The sequence below is a fragment of the Delphinus delphis genome, chromosome 15 (assembly GCF_949987515.2).
Source record: "Delphinus delphis chromosome 15, mDelDel1.2, whole genome shotgun sequence".
NCBI classification, from domain to species: domain Eukaryota; kingdom Metazoa; phylum Chordata; class Mammalia; order Artiodactyla; family Delphinidae; genus Delphinus; species Delphinus delphis.
The window spans coordinates 65,267,771-65,279,970 of NC_082697.1; the positions used below are offsets into that span (position 1 = coordinate 65,267,771).

Genomic DNA, 12,200 nt, shown 5'->3' on the forward strand with positions numbered 1-12,200 from the left:
GGTCTGTCATTCTCTCCTGTGGGTCTGGCCAGGAGCAAGGGTTCAGAAGCAGCTGGGCACATCCTGGTGGAGAGGAGGGCTGAGGGTGGCCTTGGAGGACCCGGCGGCTTGATGTGCTTCCCCCCTGCCTGCAGGGGTGGGTGGCTGTGCTCTGGGCCTCGGCACTCAACCCAACAAGGCTGACTTCGTAGTATGACCAGACAGTGGGCACTGCCCAGGCACCTGGGTGAGCATCAGAGAAAAGGGGACCACGACCATCTGGAATGGGCCACCTCCTAGCTGTATGTCATCAGGCAAGACTGAACCTCTTACAGCCTCCATTTATTCATCTGTAAGATGGGGATAATAACAGACCCTACCTCATCAGGTGGAGGGGTGAACTAATGAGATAATGCAGGTTAAGAAGTCAGAATAGTGCCTGGCATGGAGGCAGTGTTCAATAAATGGTTATACTAGGTGATTAATTATTACTACTGCTGCTGCTAATTATTACTGTAGCTCCTGATAAATTTTTAGGTAACTGAGAAAAAGCCATTTTAATTAATCTCAAGTGCTGGGAGCTCAGCCGACTTGCTTTAAGCAACAATTGTAAGAGACGCTTCTCCAGTGTCTACAGCAGGGGCGCCTGGGGCCTGGGCCACCTCCTCTCGGCTCTTCCCTCTTGGGAATCCCGCCGCAGCGGTGGCACACAGCCTGGGTGCTCAGACCACCTCCACTCGAAGTATCCACAAAATCTCTTTTCTGCCGTGCGGGCTCATGGAACTTGTTCAGCCCATTTACGGGAGCCCTGGGAGACGCTCATGACGGCGGGAGATAGGAGTTGGTGGACAGATGCCGCAGCCTCCTGTCCTCCGAGGATCGATTCTGAGGCTCGTTCTACACGTGTCCCTGGCAGGGATGAGCCCCAGCTGCCCGCGGCGGTAACCAGCTCTTTGATGCTCTCGTTCTGGCGATTCTGCCATCCCAGTCTCATTCTCCCTGGCAGGGACCGCCTCCTAAGGAAACCACCTACAACATCGCAGGCTCTGCTTTCGGGGAAACCCAACCAAGATGCACATCCAACAAGCCAGGTGCCGTGGGAGCCCCTCAGTATGTTACCCCTCTCAACAGGTCTATGGGGTACACAAAGCCTTAACATCTAGGAAGCGGCAGAGGCAGGATCCCAACCCAGACGTCTGACTCCAGGGCCCAAATTCATACACTCCTGGAGACAGAGGTAGGGGAGGGGACTGGAGAGCACTGCCCCTCGTCATCCCCTGCATCCATCCAGCACGTGGGCTGCAATCGTAAACACTTCCAGGGAGCCAGGGACTTAACGTTGATATGTTATAGCGGCCGGGACAGGGAGTGTGGTGAAGAGAAAGTGGATCCCCACCTAAAGGGCCACCACAACTCGGTGAGGGGTAAGAGACAGAGCCTTTGCAGCCAGCTTCACACGACCGCTGCCAGGTGGGAATGGCAGCCCAGCACTGCCAGATCCATATTTGCGAAAAAGGCCAGAAACCCGGCTTTTTATATTAAATTGGTTGATGCTAAATAAGAATGCAGCTCTGGGCCCGTTTCAGCACAGCGGTCAACGTCTGTAGGCTCTGATCTGCCAGGACCATCCCCAGGACCACCCAGCCCCGGTGGAGAAAAAGGAGAGAGCACTTTTGAGAAGAACAGCCTAACCCAGCGGGGCGGTGCCCACTTTACCTGCACCGTGTTCATCCATCGAGAAGGCCTTGTTCTCCATGTAGGTCCGCGGCAGCGGCACGTCCTCCTCAAACGCCGTCTCCCGCATCCTCGGCTGCGACGTGTCGAAGTAGTTGGGTGCGTTCTCCTGCGGGGAGGGCAGGATGGTGCAGTGGACCTCTGGGATGGCGTGGAAGATGACGAAGACCCAGCCACTGGCCACCAGCGTGATGGCCAAGGTGGGGTCTCCCCAGGCGTCTCCCTGCCGCAGCTCCGCGTTGCCGAAGAGGTACATGGTCATCCAGGCCACCCAGACGAGCACGGAGAGGAAGGCCGTGACCAGGATGCAGACCCCGTTCTGCTTCCACTTCTTGAACTTGCCGCACAGCGTGAAGAGGGCCAGCCCCAGGGTGGCCACGAGCAGTACCATGTCGTAGATGAGGGCCATGGCGAAGTCCATCGGCTCGTAGGCGCAGGCCGGCTTCTCGTCGCGCAGCACCGTCAGCACGAGCCACTCGATGGCGATGATGACCTGCACGAGCATCAGGCACAGGGCCACGCCCACCAGCTGCCAGCCCGACGGGCTCTTGCCGCGGCGCACCAGCCTCCGCACGCGCCACGCCTGGCTCAGCAGGCAGGAGAAGCAGAGCGCGAAGAGGACGCCCCAGAGGAACCGGCGGACGGCGCAGATGGTCTCATCCTCCCGGATGATGAAGGCGAACGTCAGGCCGAAGAGGCCCAGGGTCCCCAGGAGGAAGAGGAAGTGGAGGCCCACGGGGTCCTTCTTCTCCTTGTCCTTGATGAACGGCAGGCGCACCAGGAGGATGAGAATGAGAAGCAGGGTGATCAGGGCGCCCGCCCCCGCCACGGCCTCCACCACGATGCCCCAGATGGTGTCCAGGTCGCACAGGGACACGTACTGAGGAAGAAGGTCCAGCCCGCAGCCCCGGGACGTGCTGGTGTTCTCGGAGGCCCCGGAGGCAATCACGAAGAGCAGGAGGAAAGCAAGCACCTGGTGGGTTCTCATCTTTCTCTCTGACACCGTGAACGTTCCAGAAAAGTTGGGGGGAAAAGACCAATTCATTGTAAGACTCCCACTCTCCTGACTTCTTTCAGAAGACCCACCTCACTTCAAACCCGCCAGCCCCCTTCTCCAGGCAGCACAGCCTGGAGGAGGGGCGGGGATTTCGGCCCCCATCTACCCCCTAGTCCGGGCTCAGTGAACCGCCGTGAACCATCAGTGCTAGTGGCTGGAGGAGAGGATGGGAGGGGGACTCACTTTCTCTGGATACTCTTTCATATTCTTTGAATTTGAGGCCATGTCTGAGCTCTTCAAAAATAAGGGAATAAAATGAGACTTGAAGAGACGGTCATGGGCCGAGCGCTCGCTGGGAGAGGGGCACGCACCACCCGTTTCAGTCTCTCAGCCTGGGAGAGGGGCACGCATTACCCGTTTCAGTCTCTCAGCCTGGGAGAGGGGCACGCACTACCCGTTTCAGTCTCTCAGCCTGGGAGAGGGGCACGCACTACCCGTTTCAGTCTCTCAGCGCTTACAGCTGACATTCACCGATGACTCACCCTCGGCCAGACACCCGGACACATCCAGTCCTCACACAGGTGACGGTGACACAACAGTCTTGAGGAGGTTGGGACACCTGCCCAGGGTCACACCACTCAGCTCCTAGACGCATGCCCTCTTAGAAGCTTCCCAGCGTTTCAAATGTAGTGTGAACAGTCTTCCTGGGTTCCACCCTTTCCCCCCTCTCCCCTCGCACATCCCACCCCTCCCACAAATATCTGCTGAGAGTCCATCCTCTCACTCCAGCCAGCCCACCTCTGCCGGGGATGCCTCCATGCCTCGTGGAGTCCACACAGCCGCCAGGAGATGGGCTTATTAACCCCTGTCTCGTCTTCCCCTCCTCCCTCTGCCTAGACTACCCTCCACACCCTGCTCTTTCGGAAAACTGCCCCTCCCCACACTGGTCTCAGCTCTAATGTCATCCCCTCAGACCTTGGCCAAGGTCACATCCCCATCCCCACCCCCAGCGTCTCTCATCTATTTCTTAGCTCTAATGGCATCTGTCATCTTTTTGCCTGTTTACTTTGTTTCTCCTGTCCCTTCCTCCTCTCCTCCCTTCCTGTCTTTCTTCACCGCTAGCTACAGGATGACGGGGCCACTGTCTGTCTCGTTCATCAGCATAAACCAGGGTTTCTCAGCCTCGGGCCTCATTCTTCCTCGTTTGGGGGGTTGTCCTGTGCATTGCAGGATGTGTAGCGGCATCACTGGCCTCTACCCACTAGGTGACTGAAGCTCACCCCCTCCCCCAACTGTGACAACCTCCCAAGTTTTTAGACACTGCCAGTGTCCCCTGGGGGGAAAATCACCAGGATGAGCACCACTGGTCAAGTACTAGCCTAAAAGCACACTAGATGCTTCCTAAATACTGAGTGAACGAGACTTCTCACCAGGACTCTCCTCTACCCACTGCCACCAGCTCCTTGCTTTTGGAGGGAGCCTGGCCTTGGGAAAGCCATGCCTGCACAGCTCTGCAGTGATGTTTCCAGGCGTCTTAAGCCAGACTTACGGCCTTAGCTCCACCCACAGTGAGGCTGTAACCAGCCACCTCCAGGGCAGCTCAGCACATCCCTGGGGCTTTCTTAAGTAAATGCGGTATCGACCACCTCTCTCTCTGCTCCTTGATGGGATACGGTGAGCAGCTCTGATCCTGCCTTGGCCGCAAGGCCATCAACTGGGATAAATTATTGATGCTGCAGAATGAGAAGGAGCCTGGTACTCTATGGACCAGCTTCTTTGCCTATAGATGAAAGAAGGCAGACTGGGAACGGAAGGCATCTGGCAAGAGACGCTCCTGAAACAAGCACCCCAGACCCTGGCGATCAGGCCCATGGTCCTGCCGCTATTCGGGGCTCTGCTACTCCAGTCACTGGAGAGCCACCTCGGCCATTTACACCTTGTCTACAAACCCCCCGTAAGTTATTTACTTAACTGACTCACCAAGTCCTTGATATCGACTCAAAAGAAAACTCAACACATTGAAATACTTGTTGATGGAACTCACGTTGCATACCCACTGGCATATGCCAACGTACCACCTTTAAAAAAATACTGTCCTAGCCAGAGCTGCATCTCACAAGAGCACACTGGGAATCAAAGTTTCAGAACCGGATATGCTGAAACAAAATGCCACCAGGCCCCCGACACAGTGCAGTGGGTTTCCCCTAGGCCTCTCATCAGGAGACTTCTCAGCAAGTGACAGCAAGACACACCCCACGCGGCCTCTCTAGGCCACACATCAGCCAGTCTCACCTCCAGGGTGGCCGGGAGAGGACGGGTAGGAATGTGCTTCTGGAGTCTTGACCACCAACGCTCTCCCCAACTCTCCCACCCACCTGCAGGCCAGTGGTCCTCAACCAGGGGCAATTTTGATCCCAAGGGACACTGAGGCATGTCTAAGGACATTTTTGGTTGTCACAACTGGGGAAGGCGGGGTGCAACTGGCATCCAGTGGGTAGAGTCCAGGGAAGCGGCTAAGCATCCTACAATGCCTGAGATGGCTCTCAACACAAAGGATGATCCGGCCCCACATGTCAACAGTGCTGAGGTTGAGAAAGCCTGGTTTATATGCCGGAGAACAGAGTTGATGAGGGTGAAGCCAGGAAACCAGCCAGGCCTCTCAGCCACAGGCCTCTCAGCCTCAGGCCTCAGGTCCTTTCCTCGCAAGAACTTGGCCTTCTTTAGCTGCCTCCCCTCATTCTCTTGGGGGAATCTCCTCTCTCCAGGCCTGCCTACAAATTGGGACTGGGTTCCACCAGCTCGTCCCCCTTCCTGATTGTCCTTCCAGCCACAACAGGAAACCAGTGTGGATGAAGAAAATATCAAGATGGTGACCACGCTTCTGAAATTGTGCAGGTTCTTACGGCTGTGGTCCAGGTCTCTAGCTCCGGCTCCTTTCTCAGATGGGAAATAGATACACTCTTGCTTTCTGCTTTCATTCCCAAGGTTGGAACCCTCTCCTTCTGGGACAGCTGTTGTTTTTGTCGTCCTGCCTCCGTTTCTCTCATTTCTGAAGAGAACTCCTGAATTTCCTTTGGAGAGCCGCCTTGAGCCCCAGCTGCAAGCACCCGACCCAGCCTGGCCAATCGGAGCATTTATCCCACCCTTTGGCCACACTGACTGGTTCATGAACAGGCACCTGGCCCCAACCAGACCCATGAGAATCAGTCTTAGGATTTTTGCTAGAAGTAAATGGAAAGAGGTTTTCTCTTGTTATCGGGGTTAATAAGCTACAAGGATATACAGCTGGAGCTGGGGAGGACTTATTTAGCATCACAGGGACAGAACCTGTCTGAGAGTAAAGCTGACTCACAGGAAACGGCCACGTGATGGACCAGAGTCCCAATACACAGAAAGGCTGGCTTCAGTTATGCCTGAAGCCAGATACCCTGGTCTTTGCAGTTCCAGCAGCCAATTAACTTCCCTGTTTTGGATTAAGCCAGTCTGAGGTGGGTTTATGTTACTTGCTAACAAGGAAGTTCTATTCTACGTCCCACATGATGTGGTCCTCTTCTTCCAGGAAGCCCTCTCTACCCAACATCCAGGCAGCCAGAGGCTTCCATAGGGTCCAGTTGTTCCAAGTAGGTCATTTTCATTGCTAAAGATGCCCATGAGGTGACAGCCATCGTTCTACAGAACAATGTCCAGGATGAACAGGAGGGAGGCTACACACCACCTCACGGAATGACGCTGAGTCCAGCTCATCTAGGATTTCTGGGGGGTTCTGCCCTGCAGAGTTTTCTGTTACTGCCACAGTGACCACGACAATGACTGTGAGCTCGCACAGGTGCTCACTGTGCACCAGGCCCTCTTCTGTGCGCTTCACATATATTAATAGCTTATCATCTGGACAATGACCCCACGAGGCAAGTTCTATTACTGTCTCCATTTTACAGGAAATAAAACAGAGAAGCCAGGTGGCTTGTCCAAGGTCACATAGCTAGAAAGCGGTGGAGCCAGGAGACAAACAATTGTCCTATTGTTACTGGGCTCTTACTACAGACCAGGGCTCTGGAAACGTCACACGGTGAGACCCTTGCTGGCCAGTCTATCTCAATTAGGTTCCCTCTGCCTCTTTATGCTCTACACCGATACTCCCGATCCTTATCTTCATAACATGTGCCACAGTTTTCAAATATTTTATTTTATTACTCTTTTGGTCTGATCCCACACACCCAGGCTCTTGTCTGTCTTGTTCTGCACCGATTCCCCAGTGCCTGGCACATGGGCAGGGCTCACGGCCCAGTTGCTGAATCAATCGACTGATTAAACGTGGTCTCCAGCCCTCATGTCACCTGGCAGGAAGATGCTCTCATTGTCATTTTATAGAGGAGGGGACTGAGGGCCTGAGAGGCTTAATTCAAAGTCTGATCTTCAGACTGGCAACAGCGGCAGCATCGCCGGGAACTGGTTAGAAATGCAGACGCTCAGCAGCGGGCCTGGCCACCTGTGTTTCCACAGCCCTACGATAAGCTCCAGGTGTGCTCAGATGCTTCGGTGCACTGAGGTTTAAGAAGCACGAGCATATGCAGTGGGGGAGCCTGGACGATGGCCCGGCACCTTCCACCCCACTATCCCTGCCCCAGGCCCAGGGGTCAGTGCTCACTCACGCTCCATCTCACCCACTGTCAGGTAAGCCCCATCCTACCCCCTCAGCCACCTGGGGCCGCCCCGCTGCTGAGAAAGGAGCAGCTCTCCAGGAACCCCAAACTGCACAAAACAAGATTAGAGGTTTGGAGTCAGCCGCAAGGCAGGGCTGACTGGGAAGGGATGAATACATGGCAACAGACCCGTGGGATGTAGGCATGCAGCTCCTCAAAAGGAGTAATGAATAAAGTGATGAATGTGCAAGACTCGGCTCACATACTAATTACTCTGCTGCCAGCCAGGCTCCCAGAAATGTGACTCATTCAGACGCTCTTAAAAACACTGCATCGCACACGCAGGCCCGCGCACACAGGCCCGCATGCGCGCGCACACACACTCTCTCTCTCCCCGCAGAGGGGCCAGAAGCTACCGGCAGGTGGTGGAGCAGCATGTTCCTCGCAAGCTGGGGCCTGCAGAGGCTGGAAAGAATGCAGGCAAGATTCCTTGCGCGAGGACAGCGCTGCCTGCCCGAAGGCCACAAGCAGGGCTGCTTCTCCCAGGCTCAATCCTGGCCAAGCAGCAGAAACTTCCAGTTTCAAGTTCTGCCCCTGGCACTTGCGAGAACCCTGTGACCATGGGCGGCTGACTTAACCTTACTAGTCTCGGTTTCTTCATCTGCAAAATGGGGGTGATAATACCCATCTTGCAGGGTTCTTGTGAGGATTAAAATAATTAATAATTAGAGTTTAGGACAACAGATAGCATGGGGTAAGCACTTATATAAAGTTTTAAATAAAAGATTGGCGAATGCGCTGAGGTTATGAACTTTTCTGACTTTGCTTTTCCAGGAGGGGTGGTTGCCATGGAGATGGGGCTGAAACAGGGGCTCACCCAGGTGTTTGTCCACCACTGGTTTCCAGCCTCCCCAGTCACACACCAAGCAAAGAGGTCCCCGAGGTGGTGTGAAGGGGAGAAGCCTTTGGGGGTGGTCTACCTTGGAAACTCCCAAACTCTCCTGATCCCCACAGCAGGTGCTCTAAATGGGAGCCTTGCTGTGAAGGTGGTTTTCCAGAGAGGAACCAGTGCTGGAGGACCTGAGGCCAGCCTGCGTGGCCTGAAACTGGGTGTCCCTGTTGAGGAGTCAGAGCCAGACACCCAGAAATGGGACACCAGCCATTCTCCTGGGAACTAGCATCCCCACGTTGCCATCTACCCATATGAAAGGAGACACAAGATATACAAAACTGCTCTGGAACACACCATTCTGACCTGCTTCGCCTTGGGGGCTACCAGCAGAGGAATCTTAAACCCACCTTCTCTAAAGAAGCGGGGAGGCGCTGGAGCATGGAAGGGAAAGAAAAACTAAACAGATCTGGGGGGGCTTTCCTAGCCCTGGGCATGTCTAACAGTTCAGTACCCGATGAATACCTGGCACAGGATTTACACTCCCGTCAGTCTCCTCAAGAGTGGAAGACCTCAGTTGGAGGAAAGTCAGACAGAACTGTGTGACATTGGGCATTACTCACTTAACCTCTCTGACCTTCAGTCTCTTCTTCTGTAAAACAAGGATAATGATAGTGCCACTTTCACAAGGCTGATGTGAAACGTACTTAGAAAGTACTCAGCACCGCAGACAGGGAGCACTGGGTCCTGGCTTATTACAATTACGATTCCCATTGTCCGGTTGGGAATACAAAGAGGTAATGCAATTTGGCCAGAGGCTTCCTGGAATTGATGGGCCGAGCCGGGACTAGAACCCACTTCTCCCAACTGCTGACCTCAAGGCCACTGCACCCCTTGTTGGACTCCCTCTTTTGGACAGAAGCCCAGGATAAGGCTGCAGAGCCAGCCCCCCCACACACCCCAGCATCATACTCTGTCCCTGCCCACTCCCATTATAGCCGCTGGTGCATTTCCTGCTCCAGAGGGATTAAACTGTTACAAGGTTTCCTGACATTAAACTATTTCCCAGACCTGCAATCTAACCCTTTGATGTCTTTTGCAAGTTACACCATCTCATAATCTTCAGTTCCCAAGGCCGCCCAGACCACCAGCCTATCTGGGGGCCCTTGGATTTAATAACCCTCACAGGTTAGTAAACAGGGTTGCCAGAACACAGGCTCCGTGATCCATGAATATGCAAAGCAGCTCCAACCCTGTAAATAAAAGCAATCATTTAAATGCAAATTGCATCCTTGGCTGCCCGTTCCAGGGTGGATGGTTCCTCTGAGGCTGTAATTTCTGAGAAGAAAATGTGACTAACTCAGAACCCCCAGGAAGCTCCGCATGGAAATGCTTATGGGGCGTTGGGCTCTGGGTGGGGGCCACTTAGGGGGGACAAAAACTGCCTAAAAGTGGGAAGTGGGTTTTAAAACCTGACCTACCCCTGGCGTAGGCTTACAGGGCCAGCCAGGCTCAAAGCAGTCCTCACAGGTCCCCTTCGGAGGCTCCCGGCGCCTTGCCACCCTCAGAGGCAGAATGAAAAGGAAGCTGCTTTTCGTCTCCTTGTAAAGGTCAGGGGAGCGTTTAAAAATCAGATCTCGTGGCTTTCCACTCCAAATCCTGCAAGGGTTCACCAGTCCAAGGAGAATAAAACCTAAACTCCTTTCCATGGCCCAAAAGATCGTGGTCTGGCTGGTCCCTGCCATCCCCTTTCTAACCCCGCTCTCCACATCTGCCTATGAGCTCCAGCCACAATGGCCTTTGTTCATTTTCTCTGCACTCATTCCCACCTCCAAGCCTTTGCACTTGCGGTGCCCTCTGCCTGGTTCAGTCTTCCCCCTGCGTCTGTCAGTGCCCCCCTCCCCCATAGCGGGGCTCCACTAACGTGTCACTCCCCAGCACGGTCTTCCCTTATGTGTACATACTCTTGTCACTTTATTTTACAGCACTCGGCTTTCTTTTCCTGGCAGCCCTTATCCCCATCAGAAGTTCTAGCTACTTACTATTTATTTACTTATTTAGTGTTCACCCACCTCCCCAGTGCCCTGAGAGCAGGGGCTTATCTGCCACTTCTGTAGCTCGCATATTTATTGAAATAACACATTAACTAATAAAGATTTTGAGCTTCTCTTTCTAACAAAACTGCTTTTCTTGCTGCCTGGGCCCCAAATGGCGACTCCTTCCCACTTCCATCTTTTCCCTCCCCAACTCAGCTGACCCCTTTTCAGAACAGAGCAGGGAACAGATAGGAAACTGTTCACTCCGCAGTCTAGGTACAAAACTGGCCCAGTGAAGGGCTCCCAACCGACTATTTGCATTCTATTTACATCCTATTTGCATGCAGTTTTAACTCAAAGTCTGAAATCCTCCAGAGAGCCCCCGCCCGTGGGGAAACTTCTGAATCAAGGTTCCTCCGCTGAAGTTCTAAAGCTTTTGTGCCAAGTCCCTCCCCCACTTCTCTTGTCTTTGCGAGGATTTCCCAGTTCCTCCGGGGCTCTGCTCAGGTGCCCCCCACCCCATGCTGGCGCAGTTGGGCAGCCAATGTGGCGCGTGGCCCGGGGCCCCAGGCGGGGACGCGGCTGCCCGCCACACTCCAGGGGCCTTTGTCCGCGCTCCAAGGAGCCGCCCCTTAGCGAACTGGGGACATGTTGGGTGGGTGTGTGCGTGTGGTGGGGTGTTGGCTAGGCCTGGGAGTGACAGAGCCCGGTAGGAAACCCGCGGGCTGCGCTGGAGCCGTCCTCGGTGGTAAGCTCGGTACGCCCCCTCCCTGGCTGGTTGGCCAGCTCCCCCAGGCCGAGGCGGGTGCAGGCGGTAGGGATCCCGGGGTGCTTGGCGCTGGAAGCCCGTGTCCCCCAAGTTGCGGGGGGACGCAGCACAGGGCTGATCCTCACCTCTAGCTTGGCCGCAACAGCAGCGCTAACATCCCGCCATTGTATGCATTCGCCCCTCATTTCTTCCCGCAGCCCCAGAGCTCAGCTCTTCTCGCCCGCGGTGTCCCCTCCTTTCCCGCAGTGCGCAGCCACGGCCGGCTGCGAGCTCGGCCCCCTGCCCCTATGGCAGGTGCGGCAGCTCACTCCCCAACTCGGCCCCTGTGCCCCCGGCTCCGTCTGCCCTGTCTGTGCTCAGGCCCCACGGGCTTGCCACGCAGCCCTGCCCGTGGCTGCCCTCACAGGAGTCACTCGGACACGCCTGGACTCCCTTACAGTCCCAGCTGCCCTTTCCTGTGGTCGCCCCCAGATCCTCCCCAGAGACTTGGATCTCCACCTGGTCCGGGTACATCCCCTCCCCCCATAAAGGTCCCAACCCTCCCCGCCCCCCGCCCCGCCCTCTGCGGCTCGTCTCCCGCCGCACTGTGGTCCCCCCACCCTAATCCCCCAGCTCCCCCAGCAGAATAACCCCTTGGGGGAGGCCTCAGAAAAGCACAAGAAGCAGACCCCACCCCAACCGTCCCAAGTCCACGGCGGGAAAAGTTTCTGGGGTCGCCGCATTGCCCTCCACCTCACCGGCGCGGCTCGCACTCACCGACCCCCGCGGCCCCGCAGCGCCGATGTTCCTGCTGGCCCTCGGTCCGAGTCACATCTCTGCAGCGCAGCCGTGTCCCCAGCCCAGCGCGCCCGCCCGTCCGACCTCACTGCATCTCACTCGCGAGCCGCTGCCGAGCTAGGCGCCCCCTGGCCCGGCCCGCGCTGCTGCAGCCGCCGCGGCCCCGCCCCTCCTGCCGGCCCGCCCCCGGGAGGCCCCGCCCCGCCCCCGGAGCTTCCAAGCCCCGCCCCTCCCCGGCCCAGACTAGGCTGAGTGTTCCGAAAGCAGCCCCGCGCAATCTCCTTGCTCCTGGCCTGCGGCGCTGAGACTAGCCCTCTCCTGTGTCCCCAGTTAACGAACACCACCCGCACATCCACAGTGCGTCCATAAGCAGTCCGGA

The 12,200-nt window shown here is 56.0% G+C and overlaps 1 protein-coding gene across 3 annotated transcripts in view; it reads right to left on the reverse strand.

Moving 5' to 3' along the window:
• GPRC5B (G protein-coupled receptor class C group 5 member B) overlaps nt 1-11,939 on the reverse strand; it is a 36,134-nt gene extending 24,195 nt beyond the window's left edge. For all 3 annotated transcript variants that reach the window (XM_060031845.1, XM_060031843.1, XM_060031844.1), the window contains exons 1-2: nt 11,801-11,939; nt 1,696-2,709 (exon numbers count right to left, since the gene is read on the reverse strand). In XM_060031845.1, coding sequence (XP_059887828.1) covers nt 1,696-2,701 — 1,006 coding nt within the window. In that variant the 5' untranslated portion in view covers nt 2,702-2,709; nt 11,801-11,939. The remainder of the gene's footprint in view (nt 1-1,695; nt 2,710-11,800) is intronic.
• Between the last annotated feature and the right edge of the window lie 261 nt (nt 11,940-12,200).